The sequence below is a fragment of the Pelobates fuscus genome, chromosome 5 (genome assembly GCF_036172605.1).
Source record: "Pelobates fuscus isolate aPelFus1 chromosome 5, aPelFus1.pri, whole genome shotgun sequence".
NCBI classification, from domain to species: Eukaryota; Metazoa; Chordata; class Amphibia; order Anura; family Pelobatidae; genus Pelobates; species Pelobates fuscus.
The window spans coordinates 89,804,387-89,824,149 of record NC_086321.1 but is presented as its reverse complement, the minus strand read 5'-3'; the positions used below and the strand labels follow the sequence as shown (position 1 = coordinate 89,824,149).

General features: G+C 36.1%; 1 protein-coding gene across 2 annotated transcripts in view; it reads left to right on the top strand.

Annotated features, from left to right (window-relative positions):
- PDE4D (phosphodiesterase 4D) overlaps window positions 1–16,370 on the top strand; it is a 207,584-nt gene extending 191,214 nt beyond the window's left edge. For both annotated transcript variants that reach the window (XM_063454049.1, XM_063454050.1), the window contains 8 exons: window positions 133–305; window positions 1,793–1,891; window positions 2,828–2,992; window positions 4,152–4,251; window positions 9,321–9,475; window positions 13,018–13,140; window positions 14,306–14,488; window positions 15,392–16,370. In XM_063454049.1, coding sequence (XP_063310119.1) covers window positions 133–305; window positions 1,793–1,891; window positions 2,828–2,992; window positions 4,152–4,251; window positions 9,321–9,475; window positions 13,018–13,140; window positions 14,306–14,488; window positions 15,392–15,793 — 1,400 coding nt within the window. In that variant the 3' untranslated portion in view covers window positions 15,794–16,370. The remainder of the gene's footprint in view (window positions 1–132; window positions 306–1,792; window positions 1,892–2,827; window positions 2,993–4,151; window positions 4,252–9,320; window positions 9,476–13,017; window positions 13,141–14,305; window positions 14,489–15,391) is intronic.
- The last annotated feature ends 3,393 nt before the right edge of the window (window positions 16,371–19,763 follow it).

Below are 19,763 nucleotides of genomic sequence, written 5' to 3'. Positions count from 1 at the left end.
ACTAGATTCTGGTACGATAGCTAGACTTCCTTGTGGTAACTTAATAGCAGTTCTCTATAGGGGAATTGCTATTCATTTTCCAGCTAGATGCTTCTTTTCTTTTAACTGAATCTTGCCCTTTTCCGTCTCTAGATAAGCAACATGAAGTGGAGATGCCAACGCAGGCCCAGAAGGAAAAAGACAAGAAGAAGAGACCCATGTCTCAGATCAGTGGGGTAAAAAAACTAATGCACAGTTCCAGTTTGACAAATTCAAGTATCCCAAGGTTTGGAGTGAAAAGTGAAGAGGAGGAAGCTTTAGCCAAGGTGAGAAACCCAGTCTGTATAATTACCAGCCGAGATCAGTGTTCCCTCTGAACGTAGCACTGAAATAATTTTAAGGCCATATAAAAATATCCTACATTATTTTAGATGCACTGTTAAATTTTAACGCTATCGTTTTAATGACTAGATTTTTTTCAAACAATCAAGTTTCATGGTGATGCTATTTTTTTAATGTTTTTAAGTTGTCAACAAAATCGGGCTCATATTACTAATTGATAGAGCTAGCAAAATCCCCTCTAAATGTATCTGTACTATGTCAACACACTAAAAAAAAAATAGAAGTATGGCCTGAACCGTTCCTTTCTAGTATTTGAAACGGATTCTTGTTAACTCTTAACCTGACATCTCATTGCTTCCCCTCTTGGTTTTTAATGCTGATGGTTTGGATCTCTGTGGAAATGTTTTCAATAACCTCTTGGGAATACGAGTACCTGTTTTCTCCAGGCATTAGCCAAGCTTATAAAACCGTGCAATGTGCTATAATCATATACCCTCTACAAAAAAAAAGTTTTTTTAGGGGTTCAATTTTGCAGTAGTGACTTCTAGGCATTCGTTTTCAAGTAATATCCAGCCCAACCAATTGGATTCAGTGTTTTGTGTCTTATTGCACATTTTATGATATAACGCCATGATAACACATTAGTGGACATATGATTTATAGGTATCTCTGTAAAACGCTAAGACTGTGTTTGTATTTCTGTAGTCTAAAATAATTCTACTTCTGCCAGGAAAATGTAATTTGGTTCATAAATTAAAAGGACAATTCCTTTCTGTAAAAGTGGAAACAGATTTCAAATTACGGGTATGTGTACACTACACAGTGTATCCTAGAATGTGCGATACACCTACATGCCAGTCCGCTGAGCATTGTCTCATAACAGAAATAAGAACATATATCCAACGGCAGTAAATCCATAATGAGTATCTCAAGGCATTTCAACTCTGGCACCCTTAGTGGCAACTTGTAGAATTGCAGGTAAATTATTTATAAACCCTGATGTTCATCTAGAGAGGGCTCTGACGAACAGCACGAGCTGAAGAAAGTATTTTGCTTTTCTGATTTAACAGCTCCCTAAACCCATCCCCCAGCCACAATTTTTTAATTTTTTTAAATTTTTTTATTGCAATAAAAATAACCACACTGGCCATTATCTTAAAGGGTTATATGGACTGAGAAGGGGCATTTTCCCTTGGTTAATGATGCACACAGCTATAGGAAAGCACATCTATTTTTGTTAATATCTGTAATTTTGTCAAAGCAGCTTTCAGTAATTGCAGTACGGTAATTAATTCAAGGCATCCTCCCACACACCGTATGTGACTTGAAATACCAAGTTAGCAAGCAGTGAGGATTTTATATATGTATTGCTGTATACAAAGACTTGCTGTTTCTTAGTGATGCTTTCTAAGCCTGTTGTGTGAATTTTCTTTTTTTATGAAATATTCTGAAACAATTTATTTCTTTCTAGGAACTTGAAGATGTAAACAGATGGGGCCTTAATGTTTTTAAATTAGCCGAGTTTTCTGGAAACAGACCTCTCACAGTCGTCATGCACACTATATTTCAGGTTAGATTGCATTTTATGTATTCTCAGTTTTGTGTGTTTGTTTGTGTGTGAGTTCCTAGTTGGAGTACACATTTCAATGGACTCGACATAAATTATTGTCACTTGCGATTAAATTATGTGTATTCATTCTTAGTTTAAGGAGGAAATTGCATACCTCCTTTTAATGGGGATCTTACCACCACTGCTGGTCTCATTACTGTTTACCTTCAAACACAAGGAGACACAGCTGAATTATTGATTTATTAAATTTTTATTTGATTTACCATAAAACTATGCAACAGTAGCTTTGCGTTTAAACGTAAACAGTCTTATTCTTGCTTGATATAAACAGTTAGTCGGGTGATTTTTTTTTAATGGTTTTTGGTAAGTAAAAGCAGGCTTATTGAGTTGGCTGAGGTATGTCCTGTTATCATAGCCGCAGAGGTAATCATCTTTCGGCACTCCTTTTCCCATAATGCTCTTACAGCATGAGAGGAGATGTAGTCCACAACATCTGGACTACACCTCCTGAAGGTTCGCTAAAGGTTGAGCCTTTTTGCTCATAAATTAAGATTGGATACATATAGTTTGATATAAACTGCTATAGATCGATAGATGTATAGACATTTAATCATATACAAGGTTGACAAGGTAAAGTCAAATGCCTAATCATTTATCAGCATGTAACGTAATATCTCGGGAAGCTGTCTAGGAGAGTTGACTGTGATGATACATGGATATGTTGCAGAGAAAAGTAACCTTTTGGGGGTTGTTCCACCCCGATTATTGCTACTGTAGCATTCACTATGGCAAGGAGCTAAATGTAGGTGTGCATGAGAAACAAAGGTTCCTCTATACTTAAAGTAGATTATCAATGGGATAGTAAAAAGTATCCTGTTAATCTAAAGTGTACATGTTTTGTGTTTCACTTATTAATTTTCTTTATTTTAAATACAGGAACGAGATTTGTTGAAGACCTTTAAAATTCCAGTAGACACTTTAGTTACATATTTAATGACGCTAGAAGATCACTATCATGCAGATGTGGCTTATCATAATAACATACATGCCGCTGATGTTGCACAGTCTACCCATGTGTTGCTATCGACCCCAGCTTTGGAGGTAATGTATTAATAAAATGATAAATGCTATTCTTTGTTCCTAGTGCCTATGTTACACTGTAGTAACTGCAGAGAATGTAGACATGGTCGTTCTGTTGTGGGTTAATCACATTTTGCAATCCTTGATAAATTTGCTTAGCTGACATATGATGGGTGATATGATTCATAGAATCCCCCTCCTATATATAGCACAAGATGATCACCGTTCATGGCAGCGATGTGAACTACAGTCGCAGTCCAATTTAACCCCTTAAGGACCAAACTTCTGGAATAAAAGGGAATAATGACATGTCACACATGTCATGTGTTCTTAAGGGGTTAAATGAGGGCACTTTAGTACGTCCAGGCTAACTGTCTTCGTGTGTTACAGTAAATGGCATATTCTAAACTTTGAGTATATTACTTTGTATTGGTTGGCTATAATTTGGGGTTGCCTTCCTTCCCTTGTTATTGTCTAAAATAATTAAGATTTTAGTATAAGGACACCTGATCAATTGTCTTGTCAACTGCTTTTTTTGGTGTTTGTGTGTTGCGTTTTAGTTTTCTGAAAAAACAAAAACGGTGGTAATGCAGTGATGATTAGTCAGACTCCTTCAACTCCCAATTCCTTTACACATGATAGTACTTGGCTTCACATAGATGGGTTCTGGGAAAGGGTCTTTAACACCATCTATTAAGGTTTTATATATTTCCATGTAATTTAATAAAATAGACTGTTATAAAGCCACTTACTAAGGTGTATGGGGGGAATTGGTATGTTTTTTTTTTTTTTTTTTTTTAATTTAATCTTTTATATGTATATAATATGTAATATAGCTGTTGAGGAATTGTTTTCTCTTTTTTATATTAATTTGACTTTAAATTAGTATAATGTTTTGCTAATGTAAATCTTAGATCTTTTTTTCTTGGTAACAGAGAAGTCATAAAATCATTTTAAGTTGGTGCTATCCTATAAAAGGGGCACGCCAAGTATCAGAACCGCTACAGTTTATTGCAAAGGTTATGATACAAACAGTTCTGTTTCTAATGCAGATTGCATGGACACAGAATTAACAAAACACGTCATTTTACAAGTTCTGATTCTGATTACTTTCTGTGTTACTCTCTTCCATGTGAGCTAATAACTTAATATTTTGTGTAATATTATTATACTCTTACAGGCAGTCTTCACCGATTTGGAAATTCTTGCTGCAATTTTTGCTAGTGCAATACACGATGTTGATCATCCGGGCGTTTCAAACCAGTTCCTTATCAACACAAGTAAGTGGTTACAACAAATACATTCTTTTATAAAATAAACTGTATTTTCTGATTGAAATATTAACTAGAATATTAAGTATTTATCACTAAACCGGGAAGTGTGAGAAATTGACGAGGTTTAAATTTTTTTTTTTTTTAATTCATGCCTTTACGTTCATGCCTATTTGTTTACTTAAGAACCATCTCAGGTTTGGTGTGCATGAAATCAGGCGTTACCCTTCAATTGCTACTTTCTATTTTGGCATATGTTAATTTCCCAAAACATGACAAAAAAAATCAGAATTGGTAAAATCTATAAGCTTGGTACAGGATAAAATATTACACATAAATGTACGGCATTTGTTCTTTGGAGATTGGTTGACTTATGGCTCCCGTTCATTTAAAAAGGACAATACATCGCTTATTTTATTCTGGTCTGGCAGCTATGGGCAAATTTCTCACCTCCTTGACATTTTTTATTTACCATATTAAAACTCTGGTCAAATAGTGCATGTGTCTTAATAAAAAATACTTTCAATATGGGTGAACCAAATGGCTTTTTAAAAAATGTTTGATGTAATTAAAGACATTTATGTAAACTTTTTATTTTGTTGCTATTTAAAATTGATGTAAATTGACAGAAAAAAAACAAAAACCCTGCATTTTTTTTTTTTTTTTTTGAATGGACGTAGACCTCCTCTCCCTAAATACTTAAAAGGGATTGTTGACATATTCTACCATGCTGCCTATTTTCTATAGGCAACCATATACATGGATCTAGTCATTTTTGGTTCTGTTTGCAGAAAGTGAAGTGTGGGGAACAGTATATAGCACTGTGATTATTTTGTGTTTCCTGTACACAAAAAAATCTTAATTTTACCTGTATGCTTAGTAACCAGAGGGATACCCTAGAGTGCAAAATCAATGAGATGACTCATCTCCCAGCAAATGGGTGGAGAATGTCAAGGAGACAGATAATGTGCTCTGAATGATACATTATTAAAGACGTGCGTGATTTAACTAGGGAATGGACCTGATTCATACTTTTATTTTGTTTATCTTGTACCAGTAGCAGTTTAAAGCGGCACTGGCATGGCCGAATCCCGTTTTTTGGGGTTTTTTTTAACCCCCCTCCCGACTCATTACATTTAATTGTCCACCTAGTTGCCCCCAAATGCCCCTAAGCAGCCCATCTTACCTACTTTTTTATCTTTATTTTCTGCCCGGACCTAGGTCCTGGGCACTGCCATCTTTGTTTGGGTAGATGAAGTCCCTGTGGGACACGTCATCTGCACACACTAGATAGCGCTGTGAAATTCCCGCGCATGCCAAGTTAAACACTTGGGCATGCGAACAGGAATTTCATCAATTAATTTGTCAGAAAGACAAATTAATAGAAATTTCAAACAAATGAACAAAGACCTCTTCGTTCGTTTGTTTGGTCTATTACAAGGGGGGAGCTAACGGCGCGCAGCTCCCTCATTGTAATATGTAAAAAAAATATATATGTGGCAGGGAGAAGTTCTCCCCGCCACTTCCTAAGCCCCCTCCATGTACTCCCTCACTCTATGGGGGTCAATATGACCCCATAATAGCATAAGGGAGATTGAAATCTCCCGAATGCCCCTACTCACTATGCCGCTAGTAGGGGCATGTCTAGTGAACAGCCAGTGGTTGCTCACTGTTTTACAAAAATAAATAAAAGCCCCCTGGTGTCCTCCTCCCGAGAGCCCACCCGTGCCGTATGAGTGGGTGCTATTAAACTGAAGGGGGGGGGACCTAGGGACTAGAGTGGTGGGTGGAGAATGAAAATGGGGGAAGGCGGCGTCTACTGTCCTCCCCTTGGCCCCCACCCATGAGCGGCAGGTGGGGGCCCTAAATGAAAATGGGGGGGGGGGAGAGAGTACCTATTGTCCGCTCCCCTGGCCCCCACCCATGGGCAACGGGTGGTGCTTTAAATGACAATGTTGGGACCTAATGTCCTCCTTCTACCTATGGGCGGCGGGTGGAGGCTAGCCCCTAGTCACCCCCCCACCCAAATAATTTTTTAATAGATTCCTATTTACCCCTTCCCACCTTAAAAATAGTGAAAGGGGAACAATAAATACCTGTGAATAAAAATAACTTACCATTTGATGTCTAATTTTTTTCTAAAAACCTTTTTTCAGCCCCAAATAAGGCCAAATAAAAATCCATAACACCCGTCGAACTTTGAAAATAAAATAAACCCTAGCTTTAAAAAAAAAAATAAAAAAAAATATATATATATATATATATACAATTGCATACAAATATATAATCTTGTCAATTGCATTCAGTCTCAAGAATAGGTTTAAGTGGTTCGATTTCTGGTCTGGTTGCCTCAAAGGGGCTAAGGGGCTACATAGCTCACAGCATAATAGAATTGTATTCGTATAATTCTATATGGATTACATTGTGGCCTAACAGGTGGATATTACATTTATGGACAACCACCGCCTTGAAGATCCCTCTTAAACCACTTTACGAGACTGTGGGAGTTGTCTCTGACCTCAGTGATCCCCCTCAACCTTAACTCAAATGCAAATGGCTTTTTGGAAGCCTTTCAACAATGTATCACATTATAAAGCCGACCTTACAGATTGGTATATGTAAAGTGGTTCTCTGGCACATTTTTGAAAAGTGATGCGATTACCATGGTAACCAACATTCTGATTGCTCCGTCTTAGCCAATTTTTCCCCACAGTTGTTTTATACACAACCTCCATTATTTTGTTTCTTTCTTTAGATCTTTGAGAGTGACTTCAGTCCTACCGTACTGTGTAGGATCTTGATCTGCTTTCTCCTGTAAAACAGTAATAGCCTCCCATCACCCTCAGGGTAAATCAGAGTTCCTTTGAAATAGTCTTTGTGCGCATTTTCTTGATGTTTAAAGGGAGAGCATTTATTTGAAATATCACCTATTACACTAAATATGTTCCTGGTTGTATCTGAGTCAGAATGCTTCAAAGCCTTTCTAGTTCAGACTCGTATTATATTTTCTTAATTTTTGAAAATTTAGAAGACACAAGATGCTGTTATGCAATGTTCAATACACAGTTTGGAAAGCATCATGTGCCTCGTGCTTTGATTCGGTTAAAAATAAATGTGCTTGATGATAAGTGAATGTAATGTCACACTGACTCATTCCTGAGACCTTCGACAAAGATCTATTACTAGTACCTTCAATGTCCTATGTAAATATTCAGAGATGGACTGTTTTTCTGCTCTTCATAAACCCTTCACTGAAGCACAGTCTGGTAACTGGACCTATACAGCAGTGTTGGGGTATGAAAGCGTGTGAGCCAGTCAGTTTAAATAAATCATTTTCTGCATAAATGTAATCACAAGATGTGCTTTTTAGACACTATTCCCAGAAGCAATTATTAGAACATCTTCATCTTCCAATATCAGTAGTCAAAACTGCTCTAGAATTGTGACCTTTTAAGCCTTAATGTGATGTTTATCTATGTAGAAACACAAGTCTAATAATAAAGTTAAGGGATAAGGAGTATATATAAGTTCATACAAAAGCAGTGAGGTCATTCTATTTTTCTATATCGGATTCCAGGAGGTTCTAGATGAGAGCCCATGATGTAATCATCTTATGGTTGTAGCCTGATCTACAGTAGTTGGGAGTTGGATTATTTAAAATATTTGCCAGGAGGAAAAGTGTATTGGTTTTTGAAGAGTTTAAAGGGACACTATAGTCATCTGAACAACTTTAGCTTAATGAAGCAGTTTTGGTGTATAGAACATGCCCCTGCAGCCTCACTGCTCAATCCTCTGCCATTTAAGGTTAAATCCCTTTGTTTATGAATCCTAGTCACACCTCCCTGCATGTGACTTGCACAGCCTTCCATAAACACTTCCTGTATTTAGGCTTTCTTTATTGCAAGTTCTGTTTAATTAAAATGTTCTGATCCCCTGCTATGTTAATAGCTTGCTAGACCCTGCAAGAGCCTCCTGTATGTGATTAAAGTTCAATTTAGAGATTGTGATACAATTATTTAAGGTAAATTACATCTGTTTGAAAGTGAAACTAGTTTTTTTTTCTCATGCAGGCTCCATCAATCATAGCCAGGGGAGGTGTGGCTAGGGCTGCATAAACAGAAACAAAGGGATTTAACTCCTAAATGACAGTGAATTGAGCAGTGAAATTGCAGGGGAATGATCTATACACTAAAACTGCTTTATTTAGCTAAAGTAATTTAGGTGACTATAGCGTTCCTTTAAAAAAAAAAAAAATGACATGGTAGCAGATTGTTGTTACAAGTCCCTTCTTGGCTGATTAGATGTATTTTGCCACCACAGAACAGGCAATGTCCATACCTTTGTGTCCCTCTTTGAGAGCAATAGGCAGGAGTAGTACAGGGGTAGAAATAGATTGACTGGCTTTGGATCGATTGATGGTGGTTCTCACAAGTTGTGGTTCTCAGCACCAGAAATGTCAGAAATTGCAGTCTCTATTACTGTATCACTGTATTTTCATGAAAATACATAGCTGTGCATCTTGCTGTTCAACTTTGAGTAGAATTCTTTGAAAAGGACAGAATATGCCACATGTAGTTTAATTGACAGTCTGTAGCAAACGTTATTGGTTGAGTTCATTCAAAGCACCTGAAATTGGAGATTTATCTAGATCTACATACAATCAATGCAGATCTATAAGGGCTTCTTGCCTTGGCCAATATAAATCATTAACTCCCAGTCTACCAATCAGAGCCAGTGTGATTTGGACTGTGCTGCAAATGATAATGGTAGAAGATCCTTTGTTGCATTACTGTAGATGGGCAACGATTTCTCCAGCTCACCTAGTGTCTAGGAGGCCTTCCCCAATTAATTGCATCAAGCTGTTGTTTATACAGACTTGTCCAACACAATGGCAATTTACCAATCAAGTAACTGTATTCTATCATAACATCTGCAACATATCTTTTTGGTACTTAGATTTGTAAAAACATGTTTACTAATCAATATCTCTTTTTAAGATGTATTTATTTTTATTTATTTTAAGGGAAAGTCCCATGTTAGGTATACGCTAAACTGCTCTCATTTTTTTTTTCTAATAGATTCAGAATTGGCCTTGATGTACAATGACTCATCTGTGCTGGAAAACCATCATCTAGCCGTAGGATTTAAGTTGTTGCAAGAGGAGAACTGTGACATTTTCCAGAACTTGACCAAAAAGCAAAGACAATCACTAAGGAAAATGGTTATTGACATTGTGAGTGAATTTAAAGTGTGTGTGTGTGTGTGTATATATGTATATATTCTATATCCTTTTTTAGTTTTTCAAAAAAAGTATCATATACATATTTGGTACTGCATTATTGATGATTGGTAAACAAACAAAAAAATAGACAAAAAAATTGCTTTACTCAATATTTTTTTAATAAATCATTTAGATTTCTCCACCTATTGTTTTTAAAGTGGATTTATCCACCCATCTGAGAGTCGCTGACAAGGTAATAACAAACTACAGTGCAAACTAGCCTAATGGAAGAATTCTGCATCTCCACAAGTCACAATTCGGTACAAAACCCAAAGTATATGTGGAAGGAGCTTCCTTTAGCCCCACTGAGCCAAGTCCTGCAGTGCAGAGCCGGCCAATTGGCTGAGTTCTCTTAGCCCAGCACCACTCTTAAACTGGTTTTAAACCGGTAAATCCTAGGTCAGGCTGTAGTGGTTATGGTACTTGGAATGTTCCTTATACCAACCTTACAAAGAGGGTATTTGCAGTTTGCATTCCCATTCAGCCCCTGCTTAATCCTAAATATAATTGCTAGTTATTGCCAAACATTTACTATGTCAGCTCAGATTAGCTGTGGCTGTGCTCTACAGCTTTCTCACAGGAAGGTGTGACAAATTAAAAGGGAAAATAGAAGCTGTTCGCCTTCACAGGAACCTTTTCTTATTTTCTCAGAGCTCTAATTAAAGTTAACACTTTAACAGCTAGCTGATAACTTTTCACTCACTTTATTTGTTAACCCTTTACTGTAGAACAGGGGTTCCCAACCCAGTCCTTAAGTACCCCGTAACAGTCCAGGATTTAGGGATTACCCTGTTGTGTCTAAAGAGATTATTTTTTTCTAAAAACACCTTAGACACAACTGAGTAATCCCTAAATCCTGTACTGGTACGGGGTACTTGAGGACTGGGTTGGGAAGCCCTGCTGTAGAAGACCAAATGTTTATTGACAGCAACCAATCAATTTTGCATTGATGTGTTTTCGTGGGTAATGGTTTTTGGTATTTTGGTGCAGAGGATGATCTTTACCTGTTCCAGTAGCCATGTGTGCCTCTTGTATTGCAGATATTTGTTGATGAGCTCTCATTTTAACAAACTCAACTGTACATTTTGGATTTTTTGTTTTCCTTACTGTTTTGTGCGTGTGGCTAAAACGTCTTTCTTTGACCTACTTGTCATTTATGGATTGATTCTTGGTGTCATATTGTTTTAACGGCAGCTGTCTCCGAAATTGTTAATGCATGGCTGTATTTTCTACAATCCTGCCAGTCCTTTCTAACATACTGCACAGGATTTGACCATTCAGGAAAGCAGAATATCTGCCCTTAGGAGATTGCAGTCTAATTTTGGTATTTTTACTGGAGGCCGGAAAGAGAAGGAACCAAACCTTTCGGGTGCCAAACTGTTGAGGCAATTTTGCTTGCAACTCTTTCGTGAAATGAACATTCAGAGCATTGTAACCACTGCAGCACACAGTGGTGGTTATGGTGCCAGGAGTTACCTGGTGGTCCCCTATTGAAAGTAATCAAAACATGTTTAGACCTGTTTACTTCTAAACTTAGGTCTGCCTCCACTTCTTTAATTAGAGTGTCGTAAACTCTTACGCAATAGCCGCTATTAGCTCTCCTGAGGTAAGCCTTGCAAGCTAGCTTATTGGCTGATCACATCAATTGATCGCTATGAACCAATGAGCTAAGCCCTGCACCATAGGTTAAGCCAGAAGCTCTCTCTGTCTGGGGGAGTGGCGTTAAAATAATAAGGAAAACAAAGTTAAAATCATTATTCTAAAATTTGTTTATTTATAAACAATTTTACCAGGATGGGAACATTGAGATTTCTCTCCTTTTCAAGTATTTCCAGGGTCCACAAAATATTACATTGTTACAATAGGATACAATATTACAAAAAATACTATAATTATATATATATATATATATATATATATATATATATATATATATATATATTTATTATACATTTAACACATAACTTCTTCAGGATGACAGATGTCATCAGAGCCGAAACGTTGATGTATTTTTTATTTTTAACATGAATTAAAAGTTTAATTTTATTTTCATCTGAAAGACCCTGGAGTGCTATCCATTTATTGGAATATCTACATCATTGTGCTGGATCAGCACCGGGGCAAGCATCTTTGGATTTTGTGTATGTGTGTGTGTGTGTGTGTGTGTATATATATACACAATACATAACTGGTAATAAATATATATATGTAACAATGAAACAATGACCGGTGCATTCTGTGCTGAGGTATATTTCCATAGATCTTTTAAAAGATTTTAGATTGAATGAAAATTTGACTGTGTCCCTGAGGTTATTCCATAATTGTGGTAGGAAAATGAGTATCGAGCCACTTTATTTTTGTATTGCGGTATGCTAAATATCGTGCTAGTACTGGATCAGAGGTTATAGGAGGTGGGAACAGCCGGGGAGAGCATTCTACTCGGGTAGGGTGGGAGCTTCCCAGAAATGCTCTTATGCACAAGGCTGGAAAGATGAAGAGTGCGTCGGGATTCCAGCAACAGCCAGCTTAGCTCTTTTAACATGTCACAGTGGTGGGTAAAGTAATAACACTCTAGTACAAAACGGCAGAACGAATTATATAACGTATTAAGTTTATTATGGTGGGTTTGTGATGCAAGTTCATAAACGACATCCCCATAATCAATGACCGGCATTAGCATTTGTTGCACTATCTGTTTCCTAATTGTAGGGTTTAGGCAGGATTTTTTTCTGTACAGGGCACCTAAAAGTTTGAAGAGATTTTTTTTCTGTGTGAAGATCAAAGGATAGATTGGGGTCTAGCAACATACCTAGATATTTAAAAGAACAGATTGCTGTCAATGTGCTATTTGATTTTGGAGTTCACATAATTTAGGTACTGTTCCAAAGATCATTGTAACCATTTTGTCAGTGTTTAGGAAGAGTTTGTTAAAAGTGTATTACTCTTTACGTTTGGGTTCACCTGGACCATCCTTGCACCATAACCACTATACCATGCTCAGTGGTTATTATGCTTAAAGTGTTCCTTTATAAAGATTAAGCAAATAACATCAAAATCCAATTCAGTAGGCACAACCAGTGAACATAACATCTGCTCGAAGGAAAGAAGATATATAAACATAATGTGAAAATCCTGTAGAATAACCGTTCCTCTTTTAGCACACCTATGTCATAAACCCTTATTCCTGAATCTACACTTAGGATTAGTATGGAGTGCTGTACACCGTCCTTTTGGTGATCAGTTCAGGTTATAGGTGTGCCATTTGCATTGAGGTGTGGTGACTGCAGTGGGAGCTTACTTATTACTCTCTGTAAATGCTGATCTTCATGTTAGGAGAGCATGGTGATGCATTGGCTGTTTACAGCAGAGATTCAGACCAAACCTTTGATTTGTCCATGACATTTAAACTATATCTTGCTGGATTATAAAGAATGCAGGTTCTTATTCTGTGTCAGTCGTCTAAAGCTCAAACTCGGTTTTGTTTCTACTCTAAGGTGCTGGCAACGGACATGTCAAAGCATATGAATTTGTTGGCTGATCTGAAAACTATGGTTGAAACAAAGAAAGTAACCAGCTCGGGAGTTCTTCTTCTTGATAACTATTCAGACAGGATACAGGTAAAGAGGTTTTTTGTTATTTGGGAAAAGGGGATTTTTTTCAAGTGTAATGAACAAACGAATACATGTTACTGTGTGATGATTGTCTAACTAATTTGAAGGGAATAGAGTGGTAATCATGAGTTTCCCACATCCCCGTTTTCTTTTCTTTTTTTTTTTTGGCTTGCCTCCTCTCTCTCTATTCCTCCTTGTATCTTTACTTTCCATTCTCTTCATAGTCTGTTTTCCCTTCTTTGTGTTAACTTGCTTAGATTGTCTACTTTTAAAAAACATGTACATGTGAGGTGTGATTCAGAGATTTATGACAGATAAGTGTTACAATGTCACGATTGATACTTTTAAAAAATATATATTTTGAAACAACAATGTCCTACTTGTACTTATAGCCCTATAACTTGCAAAAAAAAAAAAAAAAAGCTAAGAACATGTTAATATTGGGTATTTCTAAACTCAGGACACAATTTACAATTTAGAAACTATTTATCATGGGTGTGTTTTGGCGATTGTAGTAGATGCGTTACAGATTTTGGGGGTCAAAGTTAGAAAAAGTGGTGTTTAAAAAAAAAAATCATATATTTTTTATATGGTAAATTTATGATATGAAAATAATGGTATCTTTGAAAGACCATTTCATGGTGAACAAACGGTATATAATATGTGTGGGTACAGTAAATGAGTACGAAGAAAATTACATCTAAACACAAACACCGCAGAAATGTAAAAACAGGTCTGGTCACTAAGGGGTTAATGGTGTATACCCAAATTCATGTAGACCTGTTCAATTTAGCAGTGTGAATGAATGAGATATAGCTAGATATATATAATGAATAATATATACACATTCACACAGCTGAATTGAAATGGTCTATATGCACTCTAATAGACTGCAAATGAATACCATTAATTTGACAAATGCATTTATCACGTAAACTCCATCTATTCGCAGTTTTGATTTCTGTTGACGATCAGGAAATCCTTGTTTGAGTTACACAAACTATTAGAAGTTCTGATGAGTTATCGACTGATGTAAAAGTCTCCTGCACAACGTAAATTTTCTAAACTACACTTGACAGTTAACCAAAGTGTACATGAAAAAGAAACCTTTTGCCTTCTGTGTAATAACCCAGCGGGTGATCATTGTCCAATATTTTTATGTCTACTTTAGGTTCTTCAGAATATGGTGCATTGTGCAGATCTTAGCAATCCAACGAAACCTCTGCAGCTGTACCGGCACTGGACAGACAGAATAATGGAGGAATTCTTCAGACAAGGAGACCGGGAAAGAGATAGAGGGATGGAAATTAGTCCTATGTGTGATAAGCACAATGCATCTGTTGAAAAATCACAGGTACAAATTCGATCCTTCTTTTTTTTTTTATATATTAGTTTTAGTACGTTATTTGTAATGACTTGATTTGAGTGATAGTGCAGTGTTAGAAATGGGATTTATTCTTTAACCTCCAAAATTTAAGTTGTGGAATCTAATTCTGAAACTATATTTTCAATAATTATTTTATTTTGCGTTTTAATGTTAAAAAAGATTTTTAAGATGACTACATAAAAAGTAATAAACAGTTTATTTATTTAAATTTTGTTGCCAATTGAATGGGAAGCAGCACAGATTTGGGAACCAATCGAGTTAGATGAAATGCTCACATGCTTATAGATTAATATTTTGTCCCCTTAAAGTGACAGTCAAGCTGATCCTGTTTTGCTTGACCATTCTCTATGTTCTGTATTGTGTCTTGTTACCTTGCTTGAAAACTTGATTTGTCACTCATTTTACCGTGGGAATGCTGTTTCAATAAGGAGCCAATAGATTCAGCATTGCTTACAGAATGGACATATGTTAGGCTGGAGGGCTCCACTGTAGATTAGGTTGGTGCCACAGTCAAAATTGCAGAAATTCCTTGTTTTTCCGATTTAAAAGAATGTCTGTTTATTATCTCATCCAAAAATGTAATTTTCACTTGAGTGTTCAGTTAGTGAAACTCATGGATGTTCAATCTTTCTGTTTCTCCTACCAAGGTTAAAATATTTAGTTCTATACTACATCCTATTTAAAAGCCATACACCTGTAAAAACCGAATAGCCAAAACAATAAAATAATCTATTTCCATTTTGAAAAGGCTTTTATTATATTGAAAGCATTTTGTTTTACTTTAGAACTAGGATGTTATCTTTGTTTTTTTCAACTTGACTGTGCCACAAACACCTTAATTTTGCATATGTTTCCTTTATTTGTACTTAGGTGGGATTCATAGACTACATTGTTCATCCTTTGTGGGAGACCTGGGCAGACCTTGTCCACCCAGATGCCCAGGATATCCTGGATACATTGGAAGACAATCGAGAGTGGTACCAGAGCACAATTCCTCAAAGTCCAACACCTGCCCCCGATGAGCAGGAAGAAGGTAGACAAGGCCAAACTGAAAAATTCCAGTTTGAACTAACCCTGGAAGAAGATGGAGAATCTGATACAGAAAAGGACAATGTGAGTCCAGTGGAAGAAGACACCCTCTGTAGTGACCCAAAAACTCTTTGTGCACAGGATTCGGAAGCTGCTGAAATTCCTCTTGATGACCAAGTGGAAGGAGAAGAAAGTCAGACTGAATCTAGCCCACTAGAAGGAGAGCATTCTCCTGACACGTAACAGTGTGAAAGCTCTCGTCCCAGCCTAATTGTTTTATTTTGTTTTGTTGGTTTGTTTTTTAGCAAAATGGTTTCCAAAGTGCATGAAACATGCCACAACCATGCTCACACCTCACATTCATCTGCCAGGATGTTTGTTGATCAAAACTGACATATTTACTCCGTTTTGGCACTCAGGAATATTACCAGAAATCCATTTCCACAGCTTTTAGGAAAAGCAAATCTGGAAAACCCTTGGTCAAACCACCGAGCCACACAAGGCTCCGGAGAGTTTCCTGTGGAGTGCAAGTATCGAGAAACTGAAATATGCAGTTTTGCTTGCTTTAGCTTCGCAAGATGGTTGTCAACACCAGGAGTGATCAGTACAGGAGTGCAATATCTTTGTAGTGGAACGTGGAGGATTTTAATGATGGGACACATCATGGGATGGTGTAGCATCAGGATGAGCTGTGGAAATTTCATCATTTTCTAATTTTAAGTCTTCCTGATACAATGACTAAAAAAAACATGAGCACGCAGCTTTTGCAAGCTGCAAAATACTCCACATTTTGTATCATATGTGAAACAGAATTTTTTTTTTTTTTGTAGAGCTTACTTTTATTATTAAATATATTGAGGTATTCTATTTAAAGAAAGTACATTTGGAAATTCATCGACCACTGAATTTTTTTCTTTTTCTTTTTGTTCTCCAAAGAGTAACTTGCAAGTTTTCAGTACAATTAATGTGCTACACTGGATGTGACTGCTTCTGGTTCTGAATTGTTTTTTGCACCTTAGAATTTCATAGCAATTAATTGAACTGTAGAACTTCATTCTTTTATACGCTTTCTTAGAACACTGTCTGGCAGGAATCCCTTTCAGTACAATATGGTTTTTATTCCTATTTTAAATGTTTTGATTAGCACAGAAAGAATGCATAGGGCACTTTCCCATACAAATATGGAAGGTCAAACCATCTTCTTGTATAGGTCTCACACAATATTTATGTATTGCCCGATGCAATTTGTGCTTTATCGGATATCAGTATAACGTTGTTCCATGAGCTGTGTGTTTTTTGGCCCAACAAGTAAAATGTGTGCATTCCATTTAAACGTAATAATCTCAAGATCCAGGTTTCATACTGACGTCAGTATCAGGATGCCTCAAGCTTTTTACCTTGTGTTTTTTTTTTGTTTTTTTAACTTAATTGCCTGTGTGATCTATCGTTGGGGAGAAATGAGCTTCTGCAGTCTTGGTATGTAGCAGTATTATATATATATATATATATATATATGTATATATATATATATGTATATATATATATGTATATATATATATATATGTATATATATATATATGTATGTATGTATGTATGTATATGTACAGCTATTCCAGCTACAAATAACATCTAAGAATAATTCATTTTCAGTTCCTTGACAGTTTTCCAGCTTGGCACTTTTTCACATTTCTTCGATTTTGTTATTAAGGGAACACTATAGGCACCAAGACAGCTTTTGCTTAATGAAGCCGTTTTGGTGTATAGGTCATGCCCCTGCATTTTCACTGCCATTTAGAAGTTCAATTACTTTGTTTATGCTACCATAGTCACACTGCCCCTGCATGTGACTTGCACAGCCTTCCTAAACACTTCCTGAGAAGTGAGAGATATGATGTTTAAACTTGTTTTAATGTCCTGTCCTGTTAATATCCTTTAAGACCCTGTGGGATTCTCTTGTGTGTGATTAAAATTCAATTTACATCGCAGGAGAAAAAAAAAGCAAGTTAACATCTGATTGAAAATGAAACCATTTTTATTTCCCATGCAAGTTGTGAGAGTCACAGCCAGTGGGTGTATGGCTAGGGCTGCAAAAAGAGAAACAAAAGTGGTTTAACTCCTAAATGGCAGAGAACTCAGCAGTGAGACTGCAGGGGCATGGTCTATACACCAACACTGCTTAATTAAGCTAAAGTTGTTTTGATGCCTTTACTATGCCTTTAAATCACTTGGATAAACCAAAAATGTCATAGGAAAAGATCTGTCAAGGAAAATAACCTGTATACAATATTTAGCACAACATTTCTCAAACTGATTAACCTCGGCAGAGCAGGGTTGTGCACATGCAGTGTTTTTAACCCTTTGACATAAGGAACTTGATGTCTTATGGCATCTTGTAAAAATGCATTTAGCTGCATGCAGGCAAAAAACATGTTTATAATCCAGCCTGAAATATGTATAGGAAGGGAAAGCAAGATAAGCAAAGTTCAGCTAAAAGTCTTTATGAAAGTCTTCAGCCTTTGGCTTAGCCTTAATTGTCTCTTACTGATATATTTTTTATTTTATTTATTTTTTTGTGTGTGCATTCTGATGACATTTCAGTTATTACATAGAAAAAGTTTCATTTTCTGCAGCCTACCCTCCAGCAAGCCCTGTCTGGCATGTCTAGTTTTTTTTTTTCTCATTCTGACCCTTTTTCCTCCTACCCATGGAGTGCCTGGAATGTAACAATGAAAAACAAAGCAATATTATTTCCAAAAATAAAGATAGACCTGAAAGGGTTAACAACTGCACTAATGGAAATTACATCCTATTAAGAAACATGTCACCGCATTCAAATAAAACTGAAATAAAATAAAAATAAAAATATATATATATATATGTAAGTACCACTCACTCGAAAGAAAACACAGATCATCCATGGACAATCAACTAGTACATAAATACATACTTTTAGTAGATCCAGGGATCTAATGCACTGTACAATCTTTTATTTTATTTTTAATTTAATTTTTTTCACCTTTGCCAAAGTGTGCAGTAGCCTTACACGCCACTTTAATATATATATATATATATATATATATATATATATATATATATATAAGTGCAACCCATTTGGCAGTGCTATATAGATACATTTTATTTGTGTAACAGTATACTTTAGCTTGCAAGATACTGTTCTCTGCAAAAGGCTTTCTGTTTGTCATCGGGGGTCGTCCTCATTTTTTTTGATGGAGGATTATACAGCAGGTACAATAGTTTGCATTCAAAGACAAAAAACAAATAACTTGAAATGGATTTACAGAAAGCTGTGTTAATTCTTTTTAGAAGCATATTTATTTTGTATTAATTTGTGCCATGCATTTCTTTATTCTCACCAGATGACCTTACCTGTAATACAAAGTCTTGTTTGTCTCTGTTTACAACCATGTATTTATTGTAATGTACATATATAATGTTCATTGTAAATTACCAGTTCTTACTATGACATCATCTGTAACTGGGTGGTGTTCTTATATAATGAAACTCTTGGTGAGAGAATGAATATACTGTATATTTACTCCCTGTAAATCTTGTTTTTTTTTTTGTTTTTTTTTTTCTTCTGTATTATACTTGGTCACCTTAGAGCTTCTTTATGGAAAATTTGAAGAAAAAAAAAAATGGTTTAAAAAAAAAAAAAAAATCCATAAATTTTAAAGCTGCAGGTCTTTGGTGCCAGGGCTGTGCCTTAAATTTCAATATATCTTATTGTGTTTTGCTGCATTTAGATGAGAGAATGTTAAGAGAGAATGGCTGGGCATTACATTTGTTTTCTGTCCATACACTTCAACATTAAATTCTTTAATCAGCTGATGGATCTAGGCTGAACATATTGAAAGTTGATTAGTGTTTGTGCCCTTCTGGGGTTCATGCACAAATAATTAAAGTATCCGGTAGTGCTGAATGTCTTGGTTCTTCTGGACACTTTGCCAGTTCGATCAACTGAGAAATGAATTTATATGATTGGAAAATGACATTTAACCCCTTTAAGGACTAATGACCATATAAAGTTCAGTCCTGATTATTTAGTCTTTCTAAGTCTTATATCAATGTGGAATATCCCACTATTAACGTCAGCAGGGCTGTATAAAATTGTCACTGCTAAGAGGAGTATTCTAGGTTGGTACAAGAACTTTAGCAACCATATTTTGATGAGGACTTAAAATGCCATTGGTCC